The sequence below is a fragment of the Lepeophtheirus salmonis genome, chromosome 2, assembly GCF_016086655.4.
Source record: "Lepeophtheirus salmonis chromosome 2, UVic_Lsal_1.4, whole genome shotgun sequence".
Lineage (NCBI taxonomy): Eukaryota > Metazoa > Arthropoda > Copepoda > Siphonostomatoida > Caligidae > Lepeophtheirus > Lepeophtheirus salmonis.
Window position 1 is genome coordinate 29075400 of NC_052132.2, and position 21110 is coordinate 29096509.

Here is a 21110-nt window from a genome sequence, read left to right on the forward strand (position 1 = left end):
GGTATTTCTGCAAGTATTTTCAACAAAGAAAGTTGGTTTTAAAATATCAACTAGTACTTGAATTTCCGAAAAAAATTAATGAGAATGAAAAAAAATTACTCCGAATGTGTAAATTTCGAAAATGAGTCACGGCTCAGAATTGAGTGAACTGAAGTTAATCTAAGATTAATATGTAGTTGTTCCTTTAACGTAAAGAATCACAACTTGTACATACTTTCTTTAAAATTGAAGTGTATCATATGTATCATTTAAATACAATAACAATGCAAAGAATTGAACGACATTTACTCTGAAAGTAATCCATAATCTAAAAATCTCTCTATAAAATATTATCTATGAAAAAAACATTCAAATACATCATCATTGGAAAAAAAATATCTTTTTGTATGTTCTTCAGTATAACAACTAATTATTGGATTATTTATTATCCAATGTTGACAGACCAGTTAAAAATATGTACATATATCTATAGTCCATACTCAAACATTGATAATAACTGGCAATTAAAGCTAATGTTTAATTGAATGAGGAAAAAACTTTTTTTTGTGGATACCCCATTCTTTTGTTTTTTTTGATTAAGTTATTTACATAAATGAATCTGTTGTTTTAATTCATATTTTTATCAGAGTATTAAAGTAAATATCAGATTGTACATTTATGTGCCTTAACATTTTGTTTTTTTGGTTCTATGTATAGACGTAATTAACATATTTGTGGTATTTTATTGAAGTCTGTTAATATTTACATGGAGTACAAAGGTTTATGGAAAAAGTTACAAAAATATCACAATTTTTGGGCTTTTGAACATGTCAAAAAAAAAAAAAAATATATATATATATAAATGATGTGTTCGTTTTTTACTTATATAAGTACCATTTTAGGACCAAATTTTAAATTATTTTATATTAAATATGTCAATAACTACTCAAAAATTTCAAGTCACACATCATGGGTTATACACTAAACTGTCATTATTATACAAATAAGTACATAAATCAAAGAAAAAGCTTAACATGTTTGGACAAAAGTATATTTTTCTATTCAGATAATCTTTTAACCTCTAATTACTTATTATTAAGGGTTTACTGATGCATCAGAATCGACCTTTTTAAAGTATTGGAATCAGTTCAATAGTGCATAATTATTTATGGATAATATGACTTATTTGAGCTCAATTTGAGCTAAATTTGCAAGTTTGTAGAATAAATTTACTTGAAAGTAACAATTTAGTAACTGCATTTTTAGTAACCCCCCCCCCCCATAAATTTGAATTTATGTGTCTCTTTCCTATCAGTGATTAAAATAAAGTTAAACATTCAAAAAAGTAAACAACTTTATTATTTGCTTATGAAATTCTTTTATACATAATAAGGAATCAGAATTGTCCATAAAGAGGGTATTGGAATTGGAACCGTTTGAAAATTTGGTGTCGGTATTTCCCTACTTATTTTGAATGGGCATATATTTTTTGTAATATACGTACTATTTTATTGTTGGATTTTTAATTTGTGATTGAATTTGCCGATAGATGGGTAATAAATAGTATTAATTTATTTATAATCCTTGTTAATTAATTTATAATATATTATTAGCAATGAAAAATATTGGATGCTTAGAAAACCAACAAATGTAATGTCTATTAATTGTCCTTCTGCTTAAGATAAATATTAATATAGGTACCCGAACATAACTTCCTTTATTATAAAGCGTGGTAATCAGGCTGTAGAAGTAACAGCGGGGTCGTTGTGGTATTTTCTTAGAGGTAATAAACTACAGTTCTTTTAAAAATACAGTCAGTAGGTACAATAAGTGGCAATGGGGAAGAACGTAACGTAAGTTTGCCGTCGAAAATAAATTTTCCCAAAAATGGTTTGACATAATATTTATAAAAATAAACAGATTGAAATTATAATACTGAGTTTCAATTCCTGCAATTTATGAAAATCAATAAATTACTTCAATTTTTAGCATGTAAAAACATTTTTGGGACTATCAGATTTTGTGTCATGCATAAATTCTAAGTTGATGCGATTTGTTCAAATCTATAAATTTAAACACTCTTGGTGAAGCAAAAATCAACATTTTTAATATCATCGCAGGTCGACAATAACCATTGATCACTGCAACTAATTATTCACAATTAAAAAATAAAACATATTGCTTATGAAATTATTATTTGTACAACATTATCATTCCTCTACAAAACATTGCAATAAAAAGTTTTTTAAAGTGAAACAAAAAAAAGGGAACAAAAAATTACTGTGTATTAAAATAACAAAGTTCAATATATGGAAAAAATGGATTTCACCTATTAGACATGATTTTTAAAACCCTATTAAACAAAACTTTAAATGTGTACTATTAATATAAAATAAATTTAAAACTTTTTTTACTTATAAAAACTTGTTTGGAAAAAGGAAGTTATATCATCGCAGCCCGTAATTTCAATGAAATTGCACGTATACTGGGCGATCTATTGAAATCTAAACGCTTACTCATTCAATAATTAATAAAGGCTGAATGATTGAAATTTATTCATATTTCGATAAACGAAAGCATAAACAATTAGTTACAAAACAAAACAAACCTGGGCTCTCTAGCTTACGTACAACTTGAGAAAATGACACTTGAACGTGTTCGACGAATTTTAATTTTCGACCTCCGAGCAGTTGGACGTCTCCAAAACCACCGTCTACTCCGTCATCAATTTCGAAACGTTGGAGAGAAAGAAAGACTTTGTCAAACAGGCTAAATTGGAACCGGAGGAGTTAAAGAAAACATCCCTGGACAATCCCCTTTTAAGTCTATGAAGGCCCATGCCTGAGATCTCGGTGTTTCACATCAGACTGTCCAGAGAGCTATCAAAAAAGTGTTGAGCATGAAAAGGCTACTTTTGACAGCAGCCAATGAAAGAAACCCCTCTCCTTCGTTGTATGACTCTTTTGATAGAGTTTTTTTGGAACTCTTTTTGCTACTTTTGCCCCCCTCCTAGCCAGTGTCCGTCATCCAAACACCCAGCCCTTAAAGCCACTCTCAGCCAGCACTAGGATGCCATGACAGATGACTACATCTGCAACATGAGCCAGGCCTTCCTCCGAACCCTAGAAACAATCATTGCCGTAAGGGCAGCTACATTAATGACTACGAGAGCTCAGACACATACCTATTAATAGTATTAATTGAAATTCTATTCTTAATTAAAAAATGATGTCTTGTTTAAGTTTAAAATTCAAAGTGTTTAGATTTTAATGGACCACTCGGTATGTTGAGAAGGTTTGTACACAAAGGATTTTTTTGTGAAAAATGAAGAGTTTGTTGTTCACCAGACTCATTCTAATTCATATATCTACACATTGGTATTTATTTATTATAGATACATATATTACTCCTGTTGTTGTTTTTAGAGGGGAGAATCTCCCTTTCATCCCAAAGATGCTATCAAACGTCTCTCTCCATTTAAAAAAGCAAAAGAATGAGAGAGGAAACGGGGGGGGGATATTATTAGACATGATATGTTTTTCTGAAGGGATACATTAACTGTAAGTCTAATACTTATTATTTACTTCATACCCCCTTATTTGTTCCTCATATACATATATTGTTCTGCTTTTGGCATATAAAAAATCTCCAAGTCCAAGGATTAAGCCCATTCTTCCTTCCTTCCTTCTTTTCTACACGCTTTCTATTATTAGTATTCCTCTTATAGCATCAAACAAAATACATACGAGAAAAATGATATTAAAGACAGAGTAGAACAAAAAACAAAAACAAATTTTTAATAAATCTTAATGAATCCATTATTCTATTAATCATAGTTTTCTTCTGTACGTATTTATTGATTCCTTTGCTTAGTAGTAGAGTGGCAAGATTTTCAAAAAAGAGGTCATTTGGTGGTTTTTAAAACAAATATATTTTATGAATATTTTTATACATGACTTTAATTCCTTTATATATTATAGACTCTAGTACTTCTGAGAGACAGAAAAATCATTGTAATATCTTGCACATTTTTGAATTCATAATTAACGAGGTTTTGCAAGAATATTTTGTATGGTTTCTTATTATTTATTCACTCCAAAAATGAACGGCAAAGAAAGGGTGTTTGCAAAAATGATTCTGTCGAAAAAGGTTGTAGACAAAATCGTTAGGTTATTATTGTTGCTTGGTAAAATCGTAGTGTATATTATCATTGCGAGGAAAAATAGTTGTGTGTAATCTCATTGCAAGACAATATTATCGTATACAATTTTATTATCTTTTATATATCAAACTATTGATTGATAAAAAAAGTTCCACACACAAACGCTTTCCTTTGCATCATACACCCCTTTTCATATTCAAAATATACCCCTGTCCTCGATTTGTATAGATGAAGTATTAATCTTTCAATGCAGTAAAGAATCCACCTTTCCATGCATCAAGAACCCCGTTATAATATGCTCGAATATACTCCAGCCCATGGGCAGTGTAGATAAACTACTAGCCCCAAAGTATATTCAATTTCTCCGCATACTCTTTCCTGAGCCTCAAGTATTCCTTTTAATATCCCAAAATATAGTGGCGCCCACAGATAATGAATGTAAACTACTTGGCGCTTAGGCACGTTAACTTTATTCGCTATCACTTTTTTGTGCATCAAGGACCTCTTCTAATCTCCCAAAATACATCTGGGTCTTCAGATAGTAGTGATGAACTGCTCGACTCTGTGGGAGTTTTAACTCTACCACTGATACGTTTCTAAGCATCTATGACCCCATTTAATATTCCAAAATACACTTTCACGCACGGGTTGTGCAGGTGAAAAGTGTATTATGATATATTACAAGGCTCCATGATGGTCAAGGAAGTGGCTGTGGATGGATTTTTTTTTACCATTCAAAAGTTTGATTTCCCTAATATAATATGATGATTAATTACAATGAAATGGCACACAATCATACTACTGTGAATGAAGTTGCTTCCTTATGATATTACTCAAAACTATTTTGTCTCACAATGATAACGGTCACAACGGTTTTATCACAGAACAATGTTACCACAACGATTTTTGTTTTTTAACACAATCATTTTAAAGTGAACTAAACATAGATGTAAGGGGAGTGGAAAATCAGTGTACTCAGGTAGGATTTGAAGGGATGTAAAGGAGGTTTAAAATGACTTCTTTTTTAACTTTTAAATGTCTATTCCATTTATTTTCGTAGAAAAAACATTTATATTTTCCTTAAATGTACTTTTTTGTTGTAAATATAAAATATTACAACAAATGGCCTATTTAATATCAAATTCAAGAAAAATGTATCAATTCCAGACTTTTTTATCACGTTAATTTTAATTGTAAGTAGTTTTTAGTACTATGCTGTATCATGTATGCTAATTAGTAATTATGATCTTTCATCTCACAAACAAGTTAAGGTGGGAACTTTTTCTGTTTCAAAACTTTATTTTATTTTAGGTTTTGTATTCCAGTCATTATTACAATACAAACATTTTCTGATCTATATGTAACTTTTTTCAAGCAAAAAACAAACACACATTTAAAGCTTATATTCTTTTATTTAAACAAGTTATTGAATGTTTTCCCTAATTTGCCGTCCTTTACAACATTCCTTATTAAAACCAAGGGGACTTTTCCTTCTATTTCTCCAAGGCTTTTCAAAGAACGATACTTGTTCTATGCATTCAAAGCCATTTAAAACCCAAAACCATTATCAAATTCAAAAATATAAAACCATGAATACTTATGTAGTAAAAAAGGCGGCTTCAAAAATTTCTCATTTTCTTTTTTCAAAAATTATATATTACTTATTCAAAAGTCAAATACAAGAAATAACTAAAGTACTTATATATTTAATAAATAGTTCAATTTCTTTCTGTTTTCTTTTCTATTATTTCATATAAAACATTTTGTAACTTTTTTAAACAACATTTCATTCGAAATTACTTTAGAGTTTGTTTAATAAATGTCATGGACCGAGAACATTTGATCATTCATAAACAACACGGCTATATATGGGTTGATATTCATAGCGTTCGACAAATGTTGCCCGTCAATACTTATGAATATAATATTGATTTTTAGCAAAATTGAGTCTCGATTACTTTTTTATTCTACAGCTAAATTACATATATTTATTTTTTCCTTGAGAGACACCGTTAGTTAAAATTTAAGGTTGAAAAATTCCCTTTCATGACGAAAAAAGAAATAACTTAACATAGCCTATGTTAGAAAACCCATTTCGGGGTCATTTAAAGTATCGTAAATCAAATGAATGTTTAAAGTATAGTAAACACAATTGTGTATTCAGGGGTGTCCACAAAGGATGGAAAAAAGGGGTTGTGAATTTTGATGTATTTTACCAAAAAAATCTATATTTGAAATTTTTAGTGAATAGCTTTGAATTTTTGAAATTTTCTTTGAAAAGTATAATATTTGAAATAAATAGCTGTGGATTTTGGAATTTTTTTATGATAATTTTTTTTTTTGCAAATAGCTATGAATTCTTGAAATTTTTTTCCAAAAAATTTAATTTTGGAAAATGGCTATGGATTTTTTGATTTTTTTGCAAAAAAGAAATGGAAAAAAACAAAACTACATTTTTATTGCTAGTACTCTTTTATTTTAAGAAATAGCAGAAATTCTGTCAAATGATTAAACTAAAGTACACTCTGTACTTCAACTGCTAACCCTATATTATATTTTAAAACCTAAGATCGTCGAATCATTCTTGAAACGTTCAGTGAGAATAAATGAAATTTTGTTGTTGTTATTATAAGGTTTTTAAGAGCTGTTATTATACATAAACCATTTAACATCATCAAAAGAAATTGAAAGGTACTAATTGAATACTTAAAATTATTTTTTATTGATGCATATTTTATATTAATTCTGATCGAAAATATAGTTTAATGGTTTCTCACTTTATTTCACTCACATACAGTTTATTTTGTCAGCTGTAGATGTCATAATGTGGATTTCTCCTTTTATTATTTCTATAAAGAAATTTTGTCTATAACTCCGAATTTGGAATTACGCACTCTTACGACTTGTTATCAGTTTAAAAGTCACATCGAATACATAGTTGAAATCGTCTTTTCATTGAAGAATATCTAAATTTTTTTATTCCTTGATTAGTGTGATTGACTTATTTGACCACCTACCATACGAATTAGGGCCTTTTTTCTTTCCTTTTTTGAGTAAAGATTGCGATATACTATAAAAGTAACAACTTGTTTTATAAACTTAAAAAATAACATATTTTTAAGACCTGAAATTAACGTTATTAAGATGAATTAATTAAAAACCTCATTGACCTCATTCGAGTATCTTTAGTGTTTTAATTGATATTTACGAGTACAAAATATATTAAATATTTTAAAAGATGTTACAAATTTTAACAGGGTAATTATACGGACTGTGTATCATACAATAAAATTTGTTTCAGTGATGGACTAACGTTTCATTAAATTCGTTTAAAAAAGAAGGTTCTCTTACAGAGAGTGAAGGGTTTAGTTTGAAAAAAAGTTGATGTTGCTCTTTTTTACTTAAAGATGGATAGAAAAATAAAATTTCCCATCAAGCCCCTCATATGAGCTTACGGGCCACCCACTTAAAAGTACGGACTGAAATAATTTCTGTAAATGACTCAATTTTTTATCATATTTTCTATTTTAACCCATAAAATAAAATGCCCATATTTGAACTTAACTAATCATTATAATCTCAAAAATATCATTATTATTTTTTTTCCTCGTATGATAGGCTAAAAAACACTCTGTTGAACGCCTATTTTACAGCGAAAAACTTTTTTTTTTTGAAAAAATGGGAAACATAAATTCTCTCAAGCATGTATATATAATGTCTTCATCTATCAAAGTCCAAAGTAGTGGTAGATAAATTGAAACATATTGTCTTTTTTTATTTTCGAGTCAGATAGTAACGTGGATATATTCATTTTTGTAAATGAGCTCCTCTCATCCACAACTTTTGCAAAACTGATAAAAGTAACGGAATTTTAATAAATACAAAAAAATATTTCGAGCTTGTTTTTTAATAATTTGCATTATTCTATAAGCTTCTACTTCTTCATACTGCATCAAAATATTGGAACAAAATCAGCCTTAAAACACATACTTTTAAGAATATAAGGAAGTAATGGATTATTGAAACGAAAATCATGAATATTGTAAATAGAGTACATCTGTTCTTGTAACCTCCATCAACAAAATAATAGCAACGATCATGCATTGAGCTTTTGTAGAGCACGTGAAGAATAATGTAATTTTTCTCTACAAATTGTCATTCCTTACATTGACAGGAGTCAAAAGAAAAACATGGTCTAGTAAACAAATTTAATCAAATTTTCACAATTTAAAGTGATATTTCTTCCCTCATTAATATCCTAAGTGTGTCTTCACTTTCAACAATTGTCAAAAAATCCTTCCATTAACCTTAATCGTAATGCAAAATATAGGTTAGTTTTTCTTCTATTCTGCTTAGATGGATCGAATTTAATATTATTTAAATATAATGCAGGAGTGTATATAACTATTAATTTTATGAAAATATGTATAAAGTTGGAATATAAACCTCACAGAGAGCTATTATAATAAGTAGATGCTCTTTTCAATCACTTATTTAACGTATCATCATCAATCTCTTCCTCTTTTCATTCTGATTATTCGCAGGTGTATGCACATAAGAATACCAGCCGTAGTAGGTATAATCAATTGAGTAGCAACTAAATTAAATTATGTACTCTATGCGTGGAAGTAATACAACATACATTTGCCATAATAAAATATGTTATAATGAAGTTACTCTGTGTATGAACATCGTATTTGTACATAAACGTGTATGTGGCTACAGCTATCCTTCGGGGAATTTTATAATTATGGTCAATATATGAAAAGATTATTTAATACTTAATTTATTAGCCAGTATACTTACTTATAAGCGGATATGTGAATTAGTATTAGCAGTGGCGTTGCTTGACCTCTTTTAGACTGTGAACCCAACAAAAAATTCTTATTTATATTAATAAGTCTATATGTGGTGTTTTCACATATGGATCACACAATGGTAAAAAAAAATAAGTTTGAAATTTAGCAAGTAGACATATAAAATGGTGCCCGGTAAATTTGCTTCAACCCAGTGTTCAGGATACATGGGTAAATTACCCCAAATGGGGTAATTTAGAACGTTTTTGGGGTAATGGGAATACCACTAATGTTAAATGAAATAAACATTAGCAAGAAGTGGGCTTGAAGGGCTGTAGACCTTCCAGAAATTAAGAACTTTTTGTTTTTTAATATAATTTTTTTTGGTCAGGATGAAAATCACGCAATAGCAAGGGTAAAAATTTAATTTTCTGTGAAAAAGTTGTGATTTTTTGAATTTTTTTACGAAAAATTAAATATGTGAAATTTTTGTACAAATCATTTAATTTTTTTAAGGATAACTATAGATTTTCGAATTTTTTTTTTTTTTAATTTCAACAACTATGGATCTTTGAAATCTTATTTTTGGAAAAAAATTTCAAATTTCTCTTATTTTTGCATTTTTTTGTCAAATTTATCTTATTTTTGCATTTTTTTGTCAAATTTATCTTATTTTTGGGAATTGTTTCTAAAAAAATTATTTTTATAAACTGTTATAGATCTTTGAAATGTATTTCAAATTTTTCATATTTTGGAGAAAAAATTTCTATAAAATTATATTTTTTTGTGAAGAACTATGGATTTTAGAATTTTTTTTGCCCTTTCCCTCAAAATATTATCCTGCAGACGCTCCTGCAGTAGTTTGGGATAAATTAGTTTTACTAAAAGTTAGTTTTTGGGGTTGGGCTAAAAAACAGGTACTGGACCTCTGCCTTTAATCATTTCACCTTGGACATTTTGCCTTATGGATATTTTACCTGAAAACATAAATCATACGTCCCTGATTGTTTATTTTTGCTAAAAATTGATGTTCTTTTTAATGTTCCTAATCCAAATAGTTTATATTTATTACTATAAAATGCATTAAATGTTTGCTTTCTATTGGAATAGTGATTGATATATGATCTTGTTACATACTATGGTTGTAAGTTAATCCATGAGTCTTTTCTAATATAGATAATCCATCATGACTAATGATAAATACTAAACGAAGAAGTGATAAGCAATACTTCTTTTTTAATCGTTGCCTTCTTTATTTATTTTTGTTTTTCCTTTTATACTAACTTTATTAGCTACTTCTGAAGCATTTTTCTATCATATCTTTTTGGGACTTGAGGGTATAAAGAAGCTTTTTTTGACCGTTCTAAAATCTTATTTCCCTTTTTTCTTTCATTATATCTTACTTTTTCTCTTCACCTCTTCTATTTTTACATATATCTCTCTCGCTGTTCATTTTCTTCTACCTTCATTCCTTGTTTTCTATTTAACTCAATTAGGCCTTGCAACACAGTCATCGCTGCTAGTGTAAATATAAAATAAACCTGCTTATAAAACGGTGTTCATCATTTTTGGGGCAGCAATCACCCTGTGTATTAGTATTGGTTCCCTTTAATGTATTTAGGAACCGATACAGGGTGTGCAGAAGTTAGGGTACTCCAAAAACCATTAATAACAAGTTTACTTAAGAAATTACAAAATTGAAACTATGTACATATCATTTGAGTTCAATTTTCTTTAAAATGTAAAAATTTCATTAAAATAATTACCCCAGTCTTCACAATTGCTGTCAGAAAAGAAAAAAGTATTTTACTGCGGCATGGACAATTTGTGACCGATTTTTTCCATGCCTTAAACGGATAAGCTTTCATGCACAAAATACTCTTCTGAGGCTTCGCATATGCTTTTGCCTCAAGAATGACCAGAACGAGTAACCCATAGCGTAAATATTTGTGAGGTTTTGAGGCCACTCTTCATAGAGATTTGTTTTTAATTCCTTCCTCTAAGGGTTGTTTGTAGTCGATATGTTAAGACGTCATTACAGCTAAGACAGCATGACAGCTGTCCTCCCAAACATTCTTGAAATTGACAGGATGGTCATGTTCATTTTATGTTATTTCATTTTTTTAAATGGATGCTGTGGGATTTTCTGTCTTGAATTAACTGAACAATCAATTGTCCCTGGATCTCAGTAAGAGTAATGTTGGCGAAATAAAGTTTTCATGACTTAAAGAGATTAACAGGCTCAATATGAATGAATACGTAAAAGATTAACCTGATATCACGAAACCTTGACAAGCTAGAGACAAATATATTTGCATTTACTATAATTTCCGTAAACCCTATATATAAATTTCTATTTGCAAAAAATACCTTGAGTGCCCCAACATACAAGTTCAATTCAGAGCAAATATTATAAGCTGGACGACAATGGCGACGAGGCGAAACAGCTGTTTTAAATGCAATCTTTATAGAATAAACTTTCTTGAGTGATAAATTGCCTTGACTTATGAGCTCCCTCCAGGAAGAAATGCAATTTGTATATGAAAGTATTACTGTAGTTAGACATTATTATGTGTTATACTACATACATGGGCTTTTGAATGTGTGTTTTTTTTTATTTTTTTTTTAAAATAAATATATGTAATCAGTTGTAGAATGTACTTACAAGCCATTATATATTTTTTTTAGTTGGAAATTTCAACAATGTTTCCTTTATTTCCAAAGCTTTTATCATTATTTTTCAATAATTGATGAAGAGAAATTCTTATCATTAAATATGTGAGGTCATAAATGACGGTAAGTTACACTGATAGTTTCTTGGGAAGTTATAATTATACATTCTTCTTGGACGAAAAATATAATTGAGAATCGAAAACAGAGTAATTCCTTCCTATGGCCTTGCTAAATACGCAAAGGGAATAGTGTAAATTTTCTTCCTCTAAGAGCTACTTGTAACTAATATATTGCATATAAACTAATTTCATGACAGCTAAGCTTCTTTTTTCCTTAAAACATTATTCAAACAATCTGGGCAAATATATCCTTTTTTGATTGTGTTTTTCAGACAGGCGGTGCTTCAAATTTACAACTCTAGGTATACATAAACAAACGTTATGTTTTGGTCAAATCCTGAAATTAGGAGAAATTATTCTATTTATCTAAATGTGCGTAGGTTCCCGTCTAGGTCGTTACTAGAAGAGAAAATATACTTAATATATATGAACTTCATAGACAATTCCTAGGTAAAATGGAGTTAATGTGATTCTATAATATTTATGAAGGATGAATGAAGGAAACATTAAAAAAATTAATTTAAAACTTATCAAATCCTTTGATTATACTTAGAATCGTATAAATAACATGACCATTATGTTATTTTTTCACCTCCAATTACTTTTTATATTTATTTGATAGAGGGACTTTTACATTTATCTTCCTCTGTTATATTCACTCATTTAAGCAATTTTATTATCTTTCAGACTCATTTTGTCATATAATAGGGATTGCAAGATTGTTGTTTTTGGGTATACAGTCTTGACAGTGTATAACTTATATAGTCTTAGATATAAGCCTTATAGACATGATAATACTTAAAATTAGGGTTTTTACTTCAAAGAAAATAAAATAGTTATAAGCTCTACAAATTTTTCAAGACGTGTTTCATCATTAAATTATCAAAAAATGTGTAACAATCGAATATACAATATGCCTTATTTATATTTATAAGAATTATATAATTTATATTTTTACCCTGTTTTTCCACAGATATGTAATGGTTGTCATAGATTTATAAGGATCCAAGTAGATTATGCATCTGCATTGGGAGCGAAGCTCCAATACAGCCGGGGATTGTCATATTCGATCATTATCATGGATGGGAAGAGTACCTGATGAAATTCCACAGGTAATATTCAACAGTTATCTGTTTTTATTTATTTAGGTATATACTTGATTACGTCAAACAATCGTATGTAAAAAAAGTATAATCTAATAATACTTGAATTCCAACGATAGTTTGTCGATTAAGGTTTGATATTTATCACCGTGAAGATCAGTGGCTACCAATAGGTTCTCTTTCGAGCCAAAGTGCACCAATATAGATTAAAGTTTGAGTATATTTTGTAAATCGCAAGATATTCAACGGAGCTCAATGCACAACGCGCTCAGTAGAAATTATCCTTGTGAACTCAATGTACGGAACTTTCATACTCGGTTGTTCCTAGAAAAATGAATATACTTAATGTATTTGAACTTTAAAGACAATTCTTAAGTGCGATTGCATAATTGCAATACTATAATGTTTATTTATCCTTAATCTGTGCAACTTTATCGACCTTAAGAACATAAAAAAATATTAAAAGTTATGTAAGGTCTCCACAGTGTTGAAAATGTTGGCATCCTTCGTCTAGATTCTTTTTGAGATATATTTCCGGATCAACTTTTTGGTAGTTCCAAATTTTAATGAACTTATTCACAATATAAGTACTGTGGATTTTGGAGTAAAAAGTTGATCTCTCATAATACCAAGTAATTTATTTTACTGAAAGTTTAGATAACATTTTGAATAGTGTCGATCGAAAAAAAAACTAAAAAGACTGTAATCCTATCATTTCAGTTCTAATAAAGTTTGTCCGTCCTAGGACCAGACGTCATTGGTCTTTTATTGTAACTACAGCAGCTGGAATGACATAGTTCTTTCAAGAGATAAGATACATAGCTGAATTTTAAAGTAGGAAGTGTGTAGCTAGAACGTATAATAATACGTTCAAGCTCTATTTTTTTTATTTTCTTCATTTTAATTTTATTCAATCCTAACTATAAATGAAGAATAGCTAAAATAGAACTAGGACCATAGGACTGAAGGACCGAAGTATCTGTTCTTAGGACTGTTGAATGGTAAAAAAGATCGTACCGATTTAAAAAAACATAATAAGGGAACAGTCCTTGGACCGATTCAATACTATTAACATACTTTTTTTTAAGAAAGATAGGAAATAGTTTTAATGAAATTAGACATTGATATCTACACGTTTTTTAGACATTCAATTTGTTGAGTAAAAGACTGGCTTTGAAAGTAAATATAAGTGTCTCATCTTTGTCCTACATTTTTATGATTTATAAACTTCTTGACAATAAAAAAACGCAGTCTGACTAATCTGTTTTAGCCTTCTAGAAGTTATTATCAATTTCTTCAACTTACAGATGATTCCACTCAAAATAACCTACTTTGTAAGATAAAATTTTTAAATATTTCAAGGACTTTTTATAGGAGAAAAACAGTTTTTTTGGAAAGTTAAAGAAAACATTTAGACAAACAAAATTTATTAATTAATTTTACATGGGTAGAAAATTATCAATTGTATGGTTTTCTGTGCACTCAAGTGTATATAACATATGTATACATTGTATATACAATAGAAGATACCATAATTCGAATAAAAAAAAATAATTCATAAGCCTTTGCATTACTTTCACCCGTCTACATATTTATATTAATGGCCGTGATGTTAGCACATGATATCCATGGCATTAATAATACATGTATGTATATATAAATTATATTTTTTTTGTGCATTCAGTTTTTATGTGTTTAATGAAAAAAACAAAAAAAAACCTAACAAACATTAAGTTTATAAATTGCTAATAATTATTACAAACATATTATTTTTACATACAAGCATATAATAATTGACAATTCCCAAAGGATATAGGTAAATATATATCAACTGACCAATAAAGGTCTATAAGAGGATACACGAGATGTGTTAAAAAAATTAAGGATGCTGTCCAAATTTTGCAGGAAACTGATTTTTAATATGCTAGATTCTTTTATTTTCAAAAAAGAACATATATTTATTGTTTAAAGCTAAATAGTATGTTTTGTTTGTTTGTGAAAGGTATAATGATTAGAACCATTCTGTGTGTTAGGGGATTTTTTGCTATACGTCCTTTCATAGATCTTTTCAGTTTTTTGAATAACAAAATATCCATGATTCGTCAACTGTCATGACCCTTTTGAGCCAATCAGGATCATCATTGTTCATTAACAATGCTCATGTGACGATTCTTTTAGTCATAATTAAAAAAAAGAAGGATAATTGTAGTAACATTAACTTTACCAATCAGTCTATAAGTATGTCCACTAGCATATCCCCCTTAACATTTTGAGTGGTATGTATAAAATTAGCAAGAAAGCATATTATAGACCTTTTCATATAAATGGTGTGATTTATAAAAATATTAGCTTTATTGATAAAGTATTTTCATGTACATGTTCGATAATACCTTATTTTCTTGCTTTCTATATAAATAAAGTTATTTTTATACATCACTCCTAATTCTTTGATTCATCCACCATACACTTTTTTTATAGATTAAATAGTCTATAGATGGTTGAAATTTCAAAAAAACAAAACAAAGACCAATAAAACTTGAAAAATTTAAGTGCATAAAAAACATAAGTTATTTAAAACTATTTAATAGCTTTTTAATGATATTATACTATATCTCATTGCTTTGGTTTACAATAAAACGCTGAGGAAATATTCTTCAAAATCCTCAGTTCTTCATCTTTAAGGCATTAAACCTCTTAGTTGGATTGAGTTAAAGGTCAAATTTTTTAGAGCTGCCTTACTTTTAATAATATAGCACTTTAAATTTGACTCAAATCCGTTCCCTCATGAAATTTTCTTATATCATGATCCATTTAGTTAAAAAAAATCATTTACTTATGCCAACATAATCACGCAACTTTTGATTTTATTGTCTTTGTCTTTATTATATACGTCTGTAAAGCTATACATATGGTTTAAGTTCAATGACCCGTATCTACAAAGGTATCCAAAACCTACCCCTGATGTTATATATACAGGGTGCACATTGTACAATCTATCTATGCCCCCACCATGGCATGCTCTTTTGGGTAAACACGGGCACTTATGCAGCTAATTTTTCGTTTGTTGTTAGAAAGTTTGTTGAAACCTGCACCAGTTGAAAAAAAATGGAATCAATTGACGACTTTTTTGTCCCAAATATTTGAAAAAGGCATGGATCCCTCCTTAAAATCCGCAGCTGGGGCAATTTCATGACAATTGCTCGAACTTTGGAACTCAGTGAGATAGGAAAGAATTTGAGGCCCCTAAAGACTTGGCTCCCTCTTACTCCTCGGCAGAAAAATTCTCAAATGGCTTCCAGATAATGTTGATGACTTCATCTAATCGGGCTTTCGGCCTCGAAACAGGCCGATTCCGAATCCGATCTTGTTGTGTGGTGTAGGATCGAATAAAGAACTAACCGAACCCCCCTGCAATATCGAAGACGAACTTATTAGTCGGATAGAGAAGAAACTCCAGGATTTGCCTAGGGACCAAGTAGTAATAGCCTGCTCACACTTTCGGCCTCGTATATAGGGTGTATTTGAGGCTGGAAGAGATTTCATTAAATAAAATAAATCAAAATCCATCATGCTTTCAGAATCAGGTTCTATTTAAAAAAATCTGATTACTGGTTGGAGAGAAAATTGCGTTTGAAAAAATGTATTTTCGCATCACTGATAGCTTGAACACCCAGTTGTATTTTACATAAAATGTAAGTAGATTTTCATTAATGGTAAGATTTTTTGTTGAGGAGTATAGTACCATCTTGTCTCAGTCCCACATAAAAATAATACTTTTTATTTTTACTCATCAAGTAAGGTAATTTGATGAAACAGCAGTTATCCACCTTATGAGTATGAATCAATGCATTTTTCAACACTTCTTCTCCTTTATTTTTGTTTCCAAGTAATGGGATATGACTCAAATCAACTTTTTGAATGTAGTTTTGAAAGAAAAAAACATTATCTTTCCCCCTAAAGGTTTCTTTATACAATGTTATTAAACTACATACATATACATACTATCCCTCCCATAAAAGAAAAACAGTTATGTAACTCTTCTTTTGTGGCCAAATAGGGTCCCATACATAGAAGTAAAATAATAGGAAAATATATAAATACACATTAACTTTATGGCCTCAAGTGGCTCGAATAACACATATTTTCAACTCTATCTTTTTCAGGAAAAAATATAAATGTACAATTCTATGATCATTTATTAGAGTAATTTTTTTGTAATAATGTAATCGAAATATGTGATGCAAGCGACAATATATTTTACCAAAATTGAGTCTGAATGACACGGCAAATTACACTTGAAGTAGGTAGCAGGAATCCCCATTCTGAAAATGAAAGAAGTTGAAATCGATAGATTTTGTTTGAAAGAACTGATTGGGTTCAAATAAGTCTTATAAATATGTTTATAGAATATTGAATTGTACAAGGGTAAGGTAAAAAGGTCCTTGGCTTGACGATGAAAGAATTTGAACTTAAGTAAAAAATGATTTTAATTTCATACATAATCTCCCTTGACTTCCATAAACTTGATCGACAAAAAAAAATCAATCTTTTTTTCTTCTCGACCCATATCTCATCAATATTGACAAATAGCCAGACTAAATCATTTGGATCCCTGTTGAATCGTTCCAAAATTGTTCTAACAATCGTTTGCGCATTTGCTTTTTGATCAACATTCACCCAATGCACACACATTTTTCGAAGAGCTTCCACATCTGTAATTGTACCAGAAATTTCCACTGCTTTCTTCCAATATCCTTACAGGTCAGTTATCTCACTTGCCTAACGTTCAACACGATATTTGAACGACTTTTTCGATGGTTTCCAGTGTAGTCGCAGTTTCTATCCATCTTTCAAGTGGATCCTCTTCGAGGGATGTACGACCATGTTCAAATATAATTGCCTACTTTTTCATCGTTGACATTGAAGGAGCTGAGTCCATGTAAACTTTGTCAACTTAGATGAATTACCTTATGGGTTAACCCCTCCAAGACGAAAAATTCCGTAACCTATAAGATATTCAATTTAAACAAAAAAAAACAACACAAAGATATTTACTGAAGTAGTTTGTGTGAACAAACTACTTCACCAAACCAGTTGAAAATAGTCATAAAAACCTTACATAATTTTGTGCCAATTTTAGTAGAATACCTGGGTCAGGCCGATAACTTTTTACCTTATCCTAGTTAAGAGTATTTATTTTACTAATATATTATGTAAAAATAGAATAGAATTTTTATCATTTTCTTGATTTTTGTTCCAGATTGTTTTTATGTTCACCAAAAAATATACAATATGCTTATATCAAATTTAAAAAAGGCTTTATGTATATTAAAAAGTTTATATATATATAAATACGCTAAAACAAAGTTTACTCAAAGCAAACAAAGGCTCTGAAGTATCAACCCATAGAGCCCAATGTTTATTTTGGGTGGGGATTAACAATGATTTTTAATATAATGACATATAATTACTTCCACCTATTGTTTAGCTTAGTATACAATATGGGGAGGAAGCGTTTAGGAAATTGTTTTTTTTTCTTTTAATAAAAATAAAAATATTTATTTCATCAAAATGAAAGTTGTCTGTCATTGAGTGTCTTTTTTTAGTTTTTTGTTGTACAAAAAAACCTGTATTTTCATCGAATATATAACATTTTATAGTCATACATATGTTTCCATATAATATATAAACTAACAGAGATGTCATGATATAACATGTAAAAATGATATATATATATATTAGTGATGCTCGGGTTGTTTTTTTTTAGCACACAGGTCCTGGATCTTTTGTGTTCTGTACCCCCAACTAACCAACCTTTAGCATTTTATCAAATTTGACTATTTGATAATATATCATCTCTTGTCCTACATGCTTATACTAAGTAACTCCAAAACACCTTTACTTATTGTGAAATTAATGGTGATTATTATTGGATCGGTCATAGTACTGATTTTGTAATTATTCTTTTTTTTTACCGGTCCAATCTTTTTTATCATTCAACGGTCCTGAACCTGCCACCCTAAAAACTACGCTTAATTTCAATTTCCAAAATAAAGATTCAAACATATAATTCAAGGCTAATCTATCTAAGTTTGAATATTTTCTTAGAATTGCTATGTCTAGCAATAAAGTATGAGAATAAGTGGATTTGTTTAAATTTTTGGTTAATTATGCTAAAATTAAGAGTTCTTGAATAAAATTACATGTTTAGTACAAAGTGTTGGGTTTACAAAAAATATGGATTAAAATACAGAAACCCGTGTATACACGGGCTAAACTAAACAACACTAATCTTTATATATCATATAAAAGAATAAGCAATGAATCTAATATGACGAAGCTGATTTGTCTTTTTTATGAATGGAAAAATTGATAATGATTTAATATGTAAGTATCTCCAGCATCAACGTTTTGCTATTTTTTTTAAATAAAAAAGATGATATTATATAACTTTATATTCTATGTTTTGTATATCTTAGGAAAAATATCATATGACAAGTGCTTTCTAAAACAGTAGATAATCATTTAATGTGTATTATGGATATAGGTGTTCGACAATCATTTTTGTAGCAATATTCGAGTATATTTGATGCAATAATAGTTGTGTAAAAGTATATCAAAATGTTAAAACGATTGATTTAATTTTGTTCATTCAGTGATATTCACATCTTTTTAGGATTAGTTACGCATATACTGCTCTTTTTAAAAATTAGTTTGAAACTAGATCTCAAATTTACTATCTAAATGTTATATTTGTAAATTCCGAGCATTTTATGACGTGTGAGATTTTTTGTAGTTGGCTATAACCTACAAAGTGTTTTTAATTTTCCAAACCTGTTATCATGATTCTATAATTTTTGAGGGGAGAACATCTAAAAATAAACTAACTCTGAGTGCCTGTGGTTACAACTGACACTGAGAGTATCACTTAGGTCTTGTTAGAGAGCTACACATCTTGTGTATCTGTAAGACTCTAAGTAGAATTAAGGATTGTCCTAAGATAAAGTAAAATCGGTTTTTATTGAATCAAAACGGTAATGCTGATAGTAGACAGGTTGTTTAATTCTAAAAGTGAATAGTTGTCCCGACATTAAATAAGTTTTATTTTTCAAAGACTTATGATCCCTAGCTAAAAAGTTACAGCCAAAATGATTGTTATTAAATGTGGGGTGAACTGAATTAATAGTTTAACCACCCTGATAACGAATATTTGTCCTAGTATTTTGACTATATAGTTCTTTCTAAAGAAAAAGTTTGTAAAAACATGGACTTTTAATTACCCAGAAATATTTATTCCATATTTTCCCTCCTTCATCCTTTGGACAAAGAAAAAAAAATTGAATGAGTAAGCATTTCACAAACTAAGTAATGTTTGAACAAGTCAAAAAATGCTGTATACTTTTTCTTGACACTCAATCTTATTACTAAAGAAGTACAAGAAAACTTTTTCACCCTTAGACATACGTTCAAATATATTTTCTAAATAAAAAAAAATTATCAATAATACTTTTTTCTGAAAATGTCATAATAGTTTACTTTTCTGTGTAAAAGAAGAAGAGAATTTATGGTATAGAATTATATGGACAAATCATAAATTATTAAGGTATCAGATAAGAATATTCTTGGTCTCAAGTACCATGGCTTAGAGTATATGTTATGGAAGTAGAAAAAGTTTTGAAATAAAAGGTAATTCTTTTCTACTTTTTCTTCATTTCAAACTTAAAATGATATTTTGACCTACATTTTAATAATGTGCTATATTTATAAATGTGTTCTTATCCTTGTCAAACTTTTTATTTCTACTCAAAAAAGAAAATAGGATATACTTTATATATATATATATATATCTAGAATAACTCAAATAATCTCTAAATCTATTAGGATGGTTTGGCTTTTAACTTTTTTTGAAATGTGATTACGGCTTGTGTCTAAAAGTTGTAAAACAATAACCCAGGCAAAATTTTGATTATTTTATATGATCTTTATTAGGTAAAATATGTAGATCAAAGTTTGAAAAAATGGAGAAAATTAGTCATATATGTAATATAGATTAGAATAAAGCATTCCTTTTTATTTTGTAACATATCATTTTAATAGACATTTTTATAATATATATAAATGTTTTAAAAGTCATTCTATGAAGACCAGAGTGACAATAATGAAAAGAAGTGTTGATGATCTGCGTAAACTTGGTATCTTTTTTATATCTTTTTAATAACGAAAGCTCAAAATATTAGGTGTAATAAAAATAAATCCATTATTTCGGATAAATTGACAT

The 21110-nt window shown here is 28.9% G+C and overlaps 1 protein-coding gene across 4 annotated transcripts in view; it reads left to right on the forward strand.

Annotated features, from left to right (window-relative positions):
* The window catches only part of Tusp (WD40 superfamily protein Tusp), a 78915-nt gene that overhangs the window by 16092 nt on the left and 41713 nt on the right, over positions 1-21110 (forward strand). For all 4 annotated transcript variants that reach the window (XM_071886736.1, XM_071886738.1, XM_071886737.1 and 1 more), the window contains one exon: positions 12703-12841. In XM_071886736.1, the coding sequence (XP_071742837.1) occupies positions 12746-12841 (96 nt within the window). In that variant the 5' untranslated portion in view covers positions 12703-12745. The remainder of the gene's footprint in view (positions 1-12702; positions 12842-21110) is intronic.